The 13,276-nt window shown below is 38.1% G+C and overlaps 1 protein-coding gene across 1 annotated transcript in view; it reads right to left on the reverse strand.

Annotated features, from left to right (window-relative positions):
• The window catches only part of SPEF2 (sperm flagellar 2), a 232,225-nt gene that overhangs the window by 47,727 nt on the left and 171,222 nt on the right, over positions 1-13,276 (reverse strand). Inside the window, exons 23-26 of the mRNA XM_043975070.1 lie at positions 11,657-11,784; positions 11,418-11,556; positions 8,890-9,027; positions 2,034-2,188 (exon numbers count right to left, since the gene is read on the reverse strand). Coding sequence (XP_043831005.1) covers positions 2,034-2,188; positions 8,890-9,027; positions 11,418-11,556; positions 11,657-11,784 — 560 coding nt within the window. The remainder of the gene's footprint in view (positions 1-2,033; positions 2,189-8,889; positions 9,028-11,417; positions 11,557-11,656; positions 11,785-13,276) is intronic.

The following is a 13,276-nucleotide window of genomic DNA, read 5'->3' on the forward strand; positions in this document are numbered from 1 at the left end:
GAGACCAGAAGCAAATGATTTTACGTCTTTGGGTCTCAGTTTCCTCAATTGTAAAATGAGAAGATCAGGAAGATGACATCTAAATTCCCTTTTTATCCTCCAGCTTTGTGATTATGAATAGAGAGTATGATAAAGGTTGATACAAATGGCTTTTCATTCATTCTTTCATATAGGCCTGTTATTTTGGGAAGTAATAACATGTCAAGCCAAATCAGGAAACCATCATGAAAAGACCTGACTCTCATTCTGCCTAAATGTTGAGTCAGAAATGTTCATGGCCTGTGTCGTTTTTATACTGATACAGGAGTGTCTCAAAGCTGGCCTTTGGATGATCTTGGTGGTTTATACCTTTCTTAAAAGGGAGATAACTGTTTGGGTTTCTATAACTCTTCAGAGAGGAAGCTGAACTAAAAAGTATCACTATTCCTTAGAGAAAATCTAAAGGAATCCAGGGAATCTGCACAGGCCTTCTCACTGGTCCTTTCTCCATCTCCCATCTCCCTGCCTTTGCCCTGCCCATCCCCCATTCCTGGACCGCAGGCTGGGCCTCCTGGCTTTACAGGCTTTCTTTAAGCGGCAGCTTAAACCTCACCTTCTGCAAAAGGCCTCCTCTGGCCTCTGGTGTTGCTAGTGCCTTCCCTCAGAGATGACCTTCCATTTGTACCGTATATATATCTTATTTGTACAAGATTGTTTGCATGTTGTCTCCCCCCATTAGAATGTAAGCTACTTGAAGGCAGTGACTGTTTTGGCTTTTCTCTGTGTCCTAAGCACGCAGCACAGTGCCTGACACAGAGTGAACGCTTGTTGGCTGACTATTGCCTCTATGGCTATGTAAGCTCATCAATGATTACTTTTGGTGTGGTTTTAATTCCCCTTCTTCCTCTTCTTCCTCTAGCTGAGGAACTCTGAAAAAAGAGACATGAGGGAGGACATTTTGTGTTTCTTCTTTTCCTCCTCTAAATTATGGGAAAGATATTATATATAATGTTGAGGTTATCCTTTGACAGATTAATAATTAATATACTAAAATATTACTTTTAAATGCAACTTAATTCCCTCCTTTTTTCTTACTTAATTTTCATAGTTTAAGATTTTCTCCAGATCAATTTAAAGGTTTTCGTATTTTAATTAGTTATTTATAAATAATAATTTAGTAGAATACAAATTTATAATCTAATGATATACTATACGACACTAATATATTATATGATAACCCTAATAGAATATATTATATAATAAAAGTAATATATTTATATGGGAATTTAATGGGAATGGTTATATGGTGATTTATATGGTAATTTAATGATTTAGGAAGAATTACATTTTAATTACATAGATTACATTGTAATTACATACAAAATTACAATTTTAAAGATACATAAGTTATCTCATTTGATCCTCACAACCCTGTGAAATAAGTGATATTATTCTCCCTACTTTACCAATAGGGAAACTGAGGCCTAGAGATGTTAAGTGATTTGCCCCTTGATCACTTGGTTTATTAGCATTTGAAGCAGGATTTGAACCTAGATTTTCTTGACAGCTGGGTCCTATGTTCCATATACTCATTGTCTCTTGAAATTTCCTTTATAATTGTTTCATTTTTTTTGTCAGTGTTTTGGGGTCTTTTCATGTCTTGGGGGGGGGGAAATGAAGGACGTTGGTCTATAAAAATCAAGTATTCACAAGCTGTCTTATATTTTTTAGCTTTAAATATTGTTCCCTCCCCACATATATCATTTGCTTACTGAAGCTAGAGAGGTTGTTAGAGGCCTCATAGAATCCATCAAATAGCCTCTTACCAGATTCATTAACCTGTTCAGACTAAGTACATACAAAACCCACTTAGTCTTTCTAATCCTGTTTCCTTACCTATGAAATTGGCATAATAATGCCTACTCTTTTCACTGAAATGTAGAGCTCATACAGATAGTAATCCATGAAAGTACTGGAATCTTTCATAAATGGTATCTCAACATAATATTAAAGTACTCAGTTTAAAAAGCTACATTTAAACCCCATAGTCTTACTTGGAATAGATTTCAGGCACATCGTCATCTTCAAGATTTACCAGCGGGACTCGAGTGCCTCCGCGTCTAGTAATTGCCATGGGGATTTTGCCTTCCATTCCCCTATAGTAATCTTGAAGAAGTCTCTTTGTGTCTTGGAAACGGTTAATTTCCACCTTCAAAAGAAAACAAGAAGGTTAACATATAAGGAAGAATGAGATAGTTACAGTCTCTTTTCTTCCATCACCATTTACATTCATGACAAATATTTTCTAGAAGTCAGGAAACAATGTGTATCTGACTCATAGGGTATAAAGTCATCAACCAACTTTGCCACCTCTGACCCTAATGCAAATTTCAAGATATTTCTTTATTAAAAAAAGAAAAAATTCTGCTAAGTTTTTGAAATTGGGATAAAAAGAAGGGTATGTAGAGTTGTTTGTATTATTTCTAACATTTCCGGATCTTCCTAGTTCCCTCAATTAAATATTCAATCAACATTTATTGAATACTGTGTTATGCATTGATTCATATATCCCTAATCATTGTTCATGAGAACCCAGGATATGGGGCCACAAGCAAGGTAGCTTCATGTAGGAGTAGAGCTTCATGAAGTAGCCCCTGCCCATTCATTGATGGCAGATAGCTTAAGAGCCAGAGATGAAATATCAGTTATTGTCTTCATGAATAACCAGCACCAGTACTGAGTACAGACCATACCTGGGATGGAATTATTGGGCAGGAGCTCATGATCCAAAAGACACTATGATTACATCTGTGGGTGACTTGGGGTTGGTTTATGTTCTCTGTCCATGGTAATGAGTATAAAGGGTTTTGCATCCTTTAAACTGCTATATTGGGGCAGCTAGGTGGCGCAGTGGATAGAGCACCAGCCCTGGAGTCAGGAGGACCTGAGTTCAAATCTGGCCTCAGAAACTCAACACTTACTAGCTGTGTGACCCTGGGCAAGTCACTTAACCCCAATTGCCTCACTAAAAAAAATAAATAAAAATTGCTATATAAATGTCAGTGATGTTGATGACTTCATTGGTTTAAGACAAATCTGTCTCCCATGTTCCTTGGGGAAGAATACTCACTCTTTCTATATATGCTAGGAATTTTTGGGTTTTGATGGCTTGTCCTATATTAGCATAGTCATTGGCCAGACAGCATATCTATGGTGAGTCTTGGCTCATAGACTCATGTTGGAGTCAGAAAGTTCACTGATTTTATTTAGAACAGGTTCCAAGTAGAATGGGGGGGGGGTGGCTAGGTGGCTCAGTGGATAGAGCACTGGCCCTGGAGTCTGGAGTACCTGAGTTCAAATCCGGCCTCAGACACTTAACACTTACTAGCTGTGTGACCTTGGGCAAGTCACTTAACCCCAATTGCCTCACAAAAAAACAACAACAACAAAAAAGTAGAATGGGGAAATAGTTAAACCTAGAAGGTACATTGGGGGATCTAATGAAGTATGTCTATATCTTACCTAGATCTATATCATCTCTCTCCTCCTCTCTTCTCTAAAGACAGAGAGATAGATAGATTGATAGATAGGTAAATAGATATACTTTGGTACTGTCCTCAAGGAGCATGCATTCTAGTGGGAGGGATAGGATATATACATAAAAAAGATAACTAAAAGTTCACTATTCTACATAATCCCCTTGAGCTTGGCATGGTGTGGCATGGGGTGGCATGGCATGGCATGGAATGGTATGGAATGGTATGGTATTGTATGATATGCTATGGTATGCTATGGAGAATGTCTCAGAAACAGACACTGACATATCTGTCTCAAGAGACAAAGAGGAGTTTATGGCATGTAGCATAGAATCACAACAGAATCAGCTGTATGTATAGTTGTTGACTTCTCCCTGGGCTGCCTGAGTCTTAATGCAGTATCAACAATGGAATTCCAGTGTGAAGTGGGGCAGAATTCCTTTGACCACCACGCAAAAGACATTGAGGACATTCCAATGTATCTTTATACCAGTCCTTAAACTACAAATCGTGCTGGATAATATTTCAAATATTTGCTTTTGTATATGTACAATAGGTAGGGTTTGATCTATTACCTTATGGAATTTTAGAGCTAAAGGGACTCCCCCATTTTACCAGTAAAGAAACTGGGGCAACAAGGGGTAAAGTGATTTGTCTGAGGGAATTAGAATGCAGATCTCCAGACTCCCAGTCCAAAGATCCTTCCAATGAATCACAATTCCTTGGTGCTTAAGTTTACTACTTCAACCCCCCAAAATGGAAGCTACTAGCCTTAGTATTGGCTTAAGGACAAAGATAATCACATCTTCATTGAAACTTTAGTTGAAGTGAACCAAAGGAAATCTACATATCTACTCTTCTACTGAAAGAGGCACATTTTCAGAATCAGCAAATCTATAGTCTTCTATATCATAGTAAAAGAGAAAAGGTGAAAATTCCACTAACGTTTTTGTGCAACATGGAAAAGATCATGTTATATCTGTTTTGTGGAGTTGAAGTAATAAACTTAGAAAGCATTTTAGGTTGCCTGTTTGGATTTAAAATCATACACATATAAACCTCACTTCCTATACTTAAAAGTAACATTTGCAAAATGATTGGGAAGAAAAAGATTGAGCACTTTTCCATTTCCTTTCAGAGAAAACCAGTAGACTTTTTTTTGTTTTACTATGCCTACTAATCTCAAAGTTTAGCAACAAACATTTGCACCTGTCACTCTTTGATTTATTAGACCAACAGAAATTGAGTCGCCAACTGACAAAACTCTACCCTCCTGGGAACATGCAAAAAACCACATTCACAATAAGCCAGATGAAAATCACTTTCTGTAAAAAGTGTCCAGGACAAATGACTTATTGACAAGTAACCAAGAATAATACTTTTCAGGATAGAAGAATTCATTTGGAGGTTATAAAATCTTCAGAACATGATAAATTGATGTTACACCATTTAGGGCAAGTATTTTAGAAACAGATTTTTTTCCATTAATATCTTCTTGTTATTTTACTTTTGACTGAACTTGCTAATGGTCCAAAGAACATAGTGGAACCCTTTTATGATACCGGTGTTGGGTGATAAATCTACTTCTTACCCTAGATGGATAACCGTGTCACATTGTTTTCCCTTTATAACTAGGGAAATAATATGGTTACATCAAGTTTTTTCTCCCCATCACTGTTGTTATATTTCAGGAATGAGTTATCATTTGGGATATTTCTCAGTCCGTATTATAATAAGAATCTTAGAAGTCCAACCTTTCATCCAGTGCAGGAATCATTTCTCAACATCTTTTAGAAATGTTTATCCAATTTCTCACTGGGCAATTCCATTGTCAGAAAGCTCGCCAGCCTGTTCACATTCTGCTATTTTGTGAATAGGGATGTTAGAAAGTCCTGCTTGTGTTGACCTAAAACCTACCTCCTCAGACTAAATAATAATGGCTAATATGGACTTGATGTCCATGATAAATAAGGAGAGAGTCAAGATTACATTAAGCTTCCCGATAAGTTCAAGTCAATAGGCCTGGATGAACTACATCCTAGGTTACTGAAAGAACTCCTTTGAAATCTACTCTATCCAAATTAATTACTTAATTGGGATCCTGGAAGCTATTATCTTTTTTTTAAGTGAGGCAATTGGGGTTAAGTGACTTGCCCAGGGTCACACAGCTAGTAAGTGTCAAATGTCTGAGGTCAGATTTGAACTCAGGTCCTCTTGAATCCAGGGCTGGTGCTCTATCCACTGTGCCACCTAGCTGCCCCTGGAAGCTATTATCTACCAATCCCCAGAACATTCATGCTCTTTTTAAAAAATAAGCTCAGTTCCTGGCACAGAGATTCTCCATGTCTAAATTCCTGCTCTTATACTAGGGGACTTGAATGTACATGCTGACATTCCCTCAGATACTCCCCATTATTTTCTCTACTCAATTTCTTTGGCCTCCACTCCAACTCAGCTATATGAATGGCTGCACCTTTAACCCTGATATTCCCCAAAATGTTCTACTACCATGATCAAAAACTGAGAAATTCCTTTATCTGCTAATACTTTATCATTCAAACTCCCATACTCTACTCCTTCTAAACGTCTATATTTTTTGTTTTGCCCTATTAGAATGTGAATTCTCTGAGGGCAGAGAATATCATATTATTGTGTTTGTATTCCCAGTACTTAGAAACAGGGCCTCTACAGGCAGTAAGCCTTTCATAAATGCCTTTTTATCCATCCATCCATCCACCTGTGCATCCATCCATTTATCTATCCATTCCTTCCTTCATCCTGATCATTATTTTCAATACTTCCAGTCTTCAGTACCAGTATGGTATCATCCCTAAGCCCTTAACTAGTCATTTTCCCTATGCTGGATAGTCTCTGCCATAAATTCCATTTTGGATTTCCCTAATCTCAGCCTATCATACAATCCTCTATTTTCAATTCCCCTTTCTCCTAGTTCTATCATTATTCATATGTTTCCAAATCCTAAACCTGGATTATTTACATCTGCCTCCTGTGTTTCCTCTCACTACTTAAATGGAGCTAATATTTCTTTCCTCAAGCCTCCTATAGCACTCTCTCCATCCTCTCCTTAAGTTGTAGACATCAATTCATACTTTACCAAGAAAACTGAGGTCATCTGCTATTAGCTCCCTCTTCTAACTTCTTCCTCTTCATCTTACACTCTCTTGACATCATCTCCTACTCTTTCCTCTTTTATGAAAGTCTTTGAGGAAGAAATAGTCCTTATTCTTGACACGGCCAGACCCTCTACATGTAGTTATGACTCCAACTCATCCTGTCTTCTCTAAAAGACTACTCCTAATTTCATTCCCCTCCCTGCTTCTCTCTAATCTTCAGTCTTTTTCTCTTTGTTCCTTCCTTGCTGACTAAAAAGTCTCTTCCATCCTTGAGAGTAAATGTACCCTTGAGAATGTAAGTGCCTTGGGGGAAAGAATGGTTTCCCTTTTTATTCCCCTCTATTTTCAGTACTTGGCATCGTTCCTGGAACAGGGTCAGCATTTTTCATAGATGTTTCTTGGTTGATGGATTGACTGACTGATTGTCCTTAACTATCTGTGCTTATTCTTTTTGTTGGTTTGTTTTGTTTTCATTTATTTATTTATTTTTGGTGAGGCAATTGGGGTTAAGAGACTTGCCCCAGTGTCACACAGCTAGTAAGTGTTAAGTGTCTGAGGCCGGATTTGAACTCAAGAAATCCTGACTCCAGGGCCAGTGCTGTATCCACTGTGCCACCTAGCTGCCCTTATCTGTGCTTATTCTTGTGGTATTCAACATTTTTTTAAAAAATCAGTGACTTGGATAAAGTTAATAGAAATATTATAGAAATGACTAATAGAAATGTCAAGATATAATAATAAATATTAATTAGATCATTGATTTATAATAATTAATTGGTATTAATTAATAACTATTAATTGAAATACTGAAAAGTAGAATCATAGTAACCATAGATAATCCTAAGGAGGTGATAGTGTGCTCAGTCCTGGTTAGACTACATCTTGAATATAGTGTTCAGTTTTGAGTTCCATATTTTAGGAAGGACAATGATAAGATGAGACTGTCCAGCATAAGGAAAATGACTAGAGAAAGGTTTAGGGATGACAACATGTGAAGACTGGTTAATGGAAATAAACTGATCAATAGGTATATATTAAATACCTGAAATTTGCTATATATTATAACCATACCCTGGACATACAAATAAGAAAATGAAATAGTTCCCATAAGAGGATACAACATGTATGTAAATAAGGGTATTGGGATTTTCTACATTCCCAGATCACTTCTAAGAGAGGAACCCATGTGGGAGACTCCAAGGACTTGCTTCTGGGAGACATCATGTGGATGGGAGCAGACTCTATCCAGTGCCTGACTAGCAGCAAGTCTGTGCCTTTAAAACCACCTGGCAGAGGCAGAGTCACTCTCTCTTTCTGGTCGCATCCAGAGGTAAAGGTCTTATTCACCCACAGCACCAGCACCATGCCCTAAGCTGGGTCAGGGAGGAAGCACTTTCTTCTTCTCTAGGATCTATGGGCCCAGAAATGGGCTTGGGGCTTTGGTCTGTTTCATTTGTCCTTTTTGGCTTTAGGTCCAAGATAGTGGAATCCCCAGTTCCAGGAGATTGAGCAATGGCAACCGTGAATCCTGAATTCCAGCCAGGATGTAGCCGTCAGCCCAGAAAGGAGGGAAAATCTTTATGTTTGTTCTTGCTATCCCTTTGAAATAAATATTTATTTGTAAAAATCTAATCTCAACAGGGAGTGGCTAAATGGAACTGTGGGGTTGAGGTCCCATTAAAATTTAGGGAGCACAATCAGTGGTGGCTTGAAACAATGACAGAGACTAGTCACCTTCCTTCAACCAAAGGCTCTTGAGGACAGGGGGTTTACCACACCCTTCATCTCCATGGGAGCTATGCTCATACCACTAGCACTGAACCTTGGCTTATGTTTAGCATGGGATTGTGACTTGATGCAGACTCAGATACCCATTTTTCTATATCTTCCCAGGTGTCTAAGCAATGTAAGTCTGTAAGTAGCTATTTGAGAACATATTTGAATTTTGTATATTGTTATTGCTAATCATAATTATTAAATGTAGCTTGCTTTTTTTGGTAAGTTGCAGTGAATGTTAAAGAAAACCGATACAAACAATATTAGTTCTTGGAAGCCTAGACTGTGGACTCCTTGAGGGCAGGGACAGTCTTTTGCATCTTTTTTGTATCCCCTGTGTTTAGCCCAGTTCCTGGCACATAGTAGGTGCTTTATAAATACTGATTGCTACTAAAATTAGTTGTTTTACAAAGAAGGAAGAATGGCATATGATAACTCTGTTGTAATTACCTGACCAGTCATACCTGCATCAAAGAAAAGAAATGGTTCATGAGTATTCCAAGATGATCTCTTAACCAGGATTCATCAATGATATCAGCACGTTCTTGTTCTGCCTCATCCTTTCGAGTATCACATATATCCCACAGGCGGTCTCGTAAATCCTAAATAGAAGAAAGAAAAAAGGATTTCACTTTTTAGATACACAACCTAAATTATTCCAATTTAAATAAGAAACTATAAATAAGGACCCAGGTGTGACAGGTAGGTGACACAGTGGATAGAGCACAGGCCCTAAAGTCGAGAGGACCTGAGTTCAAATTCAGTCTCGGACACTAGCTGTGTGACCCTGAGCAAGTCATTTAATGCTGGGTTTTTTTTTTAATTTTTTTTTATTTTTAGTGAGGCAATTGGGGTTAAGTGACTTGCCCAGGGTCACACAGCTGGTAAGTGTTAAGTGTCTGAGGCCGGATTTGAACTCAGGTACTCCTGACTCCAGGGCCGGTGCTCTATCTACTGTGCACCTAGCTGCCCCAATGCTGGTTTGTTAAAAAAAAAAAAAAAAAAAAGGAAAAGAAAAAGGACCAGAGTAAAGAATATCATTGGTAGGGAACGGGGGCAGAAGGGGTGATTGTGTGATGAGATTTAACAATACCAATAGAAAGCCTGGATGCTCAACTGGTATCTTGCATATTGAGAAGACCCCTATCATTGGATGAACTGCCATTGAGGTACTTATGGGAGAGCAGCTCGATTGACTATAAGGGACCCAAGAGGTCATGATGTTCATCCAACTCCTGCATTTTCTAAATCTGTCTTCAATTAATAATCAAATAAAAGTCATTTATTTATTAAGTATCTACCATGAGGTCTGCAATGTGGTAAGTGTTGAGGAAACATATACAAAACTGAAACATCTCCTAACCTCACTGGGGGAGACGACATGTATACACATAGAGTCATATATGACATACATACAAAATAAATATAAATCAATTTTCTGGAGTGAAGACATTAACCCTTGCAGGGATGGGGGTGGGGAGAATCAGGAAGGAATTCATACAAAAGATGGCATTTCAGCTAGCTCTTGAAGGAAACAATAGATTCTAGAAAGTGAGGAGGGAATACATCCCAGGCATGGTGGGTGGCCTGCATAAAGGCACAAGGAGGGGAGATGGAGCAGTGTAGGAAGGCAAATAGCCTGGCCCACAGAGGAAAGAGGAAAGTGATGTGTATGTAATAAGGCTGAAGATAGAAGCTGGGGCCAGGTTGTAAAGATTAGAAAATGCTGAACACAGGAATGGATGTTTTATTGCAGATATAACAGGGATCCACTGGACTTTATTCAGTAAGGGAGTGATGTGGTCAGATTTAAGAAAAAAAAAAACACTTGTAGTTGTTGTGTAGGATAGTATGGAGCAGGGAGAGAATTGGGGCATAGATGTGATTTAGGAGGTTATTTCAATAGTTCCGGTACAAAGTGATAAGAAGGAGGGTTAAAGTGATAGGTGTTTTAATGGAGAGAAGAGGAGGTAGAAAAGACAAAATGTGGCAACTGATTTGACATGTCATTTAGAGAGAAGTCAAGTTTGAAAATCAGATTTCAAACCGATGTGATTAGAAGGGTCGTTGTGTACTCAACATAAATAGGTAAGTTTAGAGAAAGGATGGATTTAGGGGGAAAGTGAATTAACTATGATTTGAGTTTGAGATGTCTAAGAGACATCCATTTTGAGCCAGACAGTAGTTACTCGTGCTCAGAAAAGAGATTAAACTGGCGTAATCAAATGCAGAAGTCATCTACATAGAGATGACAATTAAACCTATGGTGATAAGAGGGTTTCGGAGCTCACTGGCTTACTACATGATTTTGGGATACCCATTTAATTTCTCAGTGGTTCAATTTTTTCACCTGCAAAAAAGGAAAGAGAATCAGCTGTACTATAGGTACTAATCAGAATCAAATAAGAATTGCTGAATATTCTTAAAAAGTGTTGTGTGTCATACAAATATAAAGTTTTTGACAGCCTTCATTAGTAACTTATTTTATAAGATGACAGATGTTACATAGATTTTTTTTTTTATCTGGGCAGCAATGGAAAATATTTTTCTGTCATGAATGGTCAGACAAAAACAAAGAACTGCCTTTCTTCTTCAAAAACTTGTCCCACGTGATGGATCTTCAAAAGCTTGAAGAGAGCTATGGTCAGTCCATGAAGTATTACCTTATTAAAGAAAAATTGGGGCGGCTAGGTGGTATAGTGGATAAAGCATTGGCCCTGGATTCAGGAGGACCCGAGTTCAAATCCGGCCTCAGACACTTGACACTTACTAGCTGTCTGACCTTGGACAAGCCACTTAACTCTCTTTGCCCCTTAAAAAAAGGAAAAAAAAATACCCTCAGTTCCTTCAGTTAAGCCTACTAATGTCTCAGGGAGGGAGGGAGGGAGGGAAAGAGGAAGTAAGGTGCTAGGTGGTCTGTGAAACCCTTTGCAGACTGAACTCTCTGTCCACTGCCCAGTGGCCAGCCTGCTATGATGAAATGTTGACTCACATTGACTCTTTGGTGTAGTTCAGCTTTTGTTTCCTCATCATCCCACAGGTCTTCTGGGAGGTTGTTAAAATCAGCCTGCCATTGAGACACAAACTCTTGCTTGTGGTCCGGCCGTTTCAGGTATTCTTGGTAATTTAGTCTGTGGTGTGTTAGCAGAATTTCCATGGAAAACAAAAGACATTTTATTACTCCTCCATCAATAGAATGTGAAATTCTTCATAAAATTAACTTTTACTCACCTGATGTCATGGAGATAATAAAGCACGGTGTGTCGCTCATCTCTTATCTGCCTGAGTATTGCTTTGATTGTGTTTATGTATGAATTCTCTATTGTTTCCCAATAAGGCACTAAATATTCAGGTATTTCCTATTAAAGGGTAAAACACACAAATCAACATTTCATGTTTGAAATTCTTCTGAATAATTGATTAAATACAACCACATCAACCAAAGAACAAGCAGCTGGCTTTCAGCCCCAAGGGGCAAGGGCAGTAAGCTGTTCTAAGGGCAATGGGCAACTTCATCATATTCTCATGTGCTCCAATAGGAGGTGGTAAGAATTGTTTCTTCCCTATGGGTGGCATATGGTAAGAGGATGGCTGTGATAAGGATAGGAGAGAGCTTTAGGAAACCTCCCATTTAGTAGCATATCTTTAAATGACATATCCTGAGAGAAGAAAGCAACAGCCACTTGAAGGAAGCATTTCCCTTTGTTGAAGTAGCCTCTTAATGTTACGGCATTATTGCTAAGGTGAAAATAAGACTAATACTCTGGAAGGAAGCTTTTGCCAGGCAGTCCTAATATTTTATCCCATTTGGTTTACCCTTGCATTGTATACAAAAGGAGAATGAACATAATATGTGCTTTTGTCTCAATTTCAGACTTATATTCCAAGTGTCTAGCACTGAACCTGGCAGATAGGAGGGTCCCAAGATATACTTGATAATTTGAACTGAATTAAGAGAGATCATATTGCAGCATTTAATTGTTGACCTGTTTTTCTTCATAATGAGATCTTATAATGTTCTTTTTCATACTGAGCCCAAATCTGCTTGACTATAATTTTTATCCTTTGGTCTTATCTCATTTTCTGAAGGAAAACAGAACAAATTCAATGTACGTTTTACATGATACCTCTTTAAAAACCAACCAAACAAATGATTATTTATGGAATTAGCACTGAATTAAGAATCAAAAAGCCTGAGTTTTTAAGCAGACTATGCTGCGTATTAGGGACATTAACTATTTGCTAAGGGAAAACTCTTCTTTATTTTGGCTACAATCCCTGGTCCCTTAAGCTGTTATGCATGTTACATGTGGCAATATTTCCAGACCCCACACTACCCTAATTTTCTTCTTCTAGATCAGAGATTCTTACCCTGGGTTCCAAGAACTTAAAACATATATTTGGAGGGCAACTACATGGTGCAGTGTATAGAGACTGCTCCTGGAGTCAGGAGGACCTGAGTTCAAATCTGGCCTCAGACACTTACTAGATGTGTAAATACAATATGATACCCTGCTTAAAGGGTGGATCGCCATTCTAAATGATAATCCAAGGTGTGATCCAAACAACAAAGAGAATAAATAATGTGACTATTACTTCCCTTGATCACTAGTTTACTTCTACTAATGCAGCCTAAAATTATCAAGTGGCCAATTAACACTGTTTGTTCATATTGAATTGTGGTCTGAAAAAAATTCAAGGCTTTTTTATGTGAACTGTGCTAATCTATGAATCCTAGAATTTCAGAGTTGGAAGAGATCACAGACCAACTGAACTCTGGAATGGGAATGTCCCCTACCACATACTCAGTAGGTGTTTGTTCATCCAATCCATAAGCCCTCCATTTTTTGA

The sequence above is a fragment of the Dromiciops gliroides genome, chromosome 1, assembly GCF_019393635.1.
Source record: "Dromiciops gliroides isolate mDroGli1 chromosome 1, mDroGli1.pri, whole genome shotgun sequence".
In the NCBI taxonomy this organism is placed as follows: Eukaryota; Metazoa; Chordata; class Mammalia; order Microbiotheria; family Microbiotheriidae; genus Dromiciops; species Dromiciops gliroides.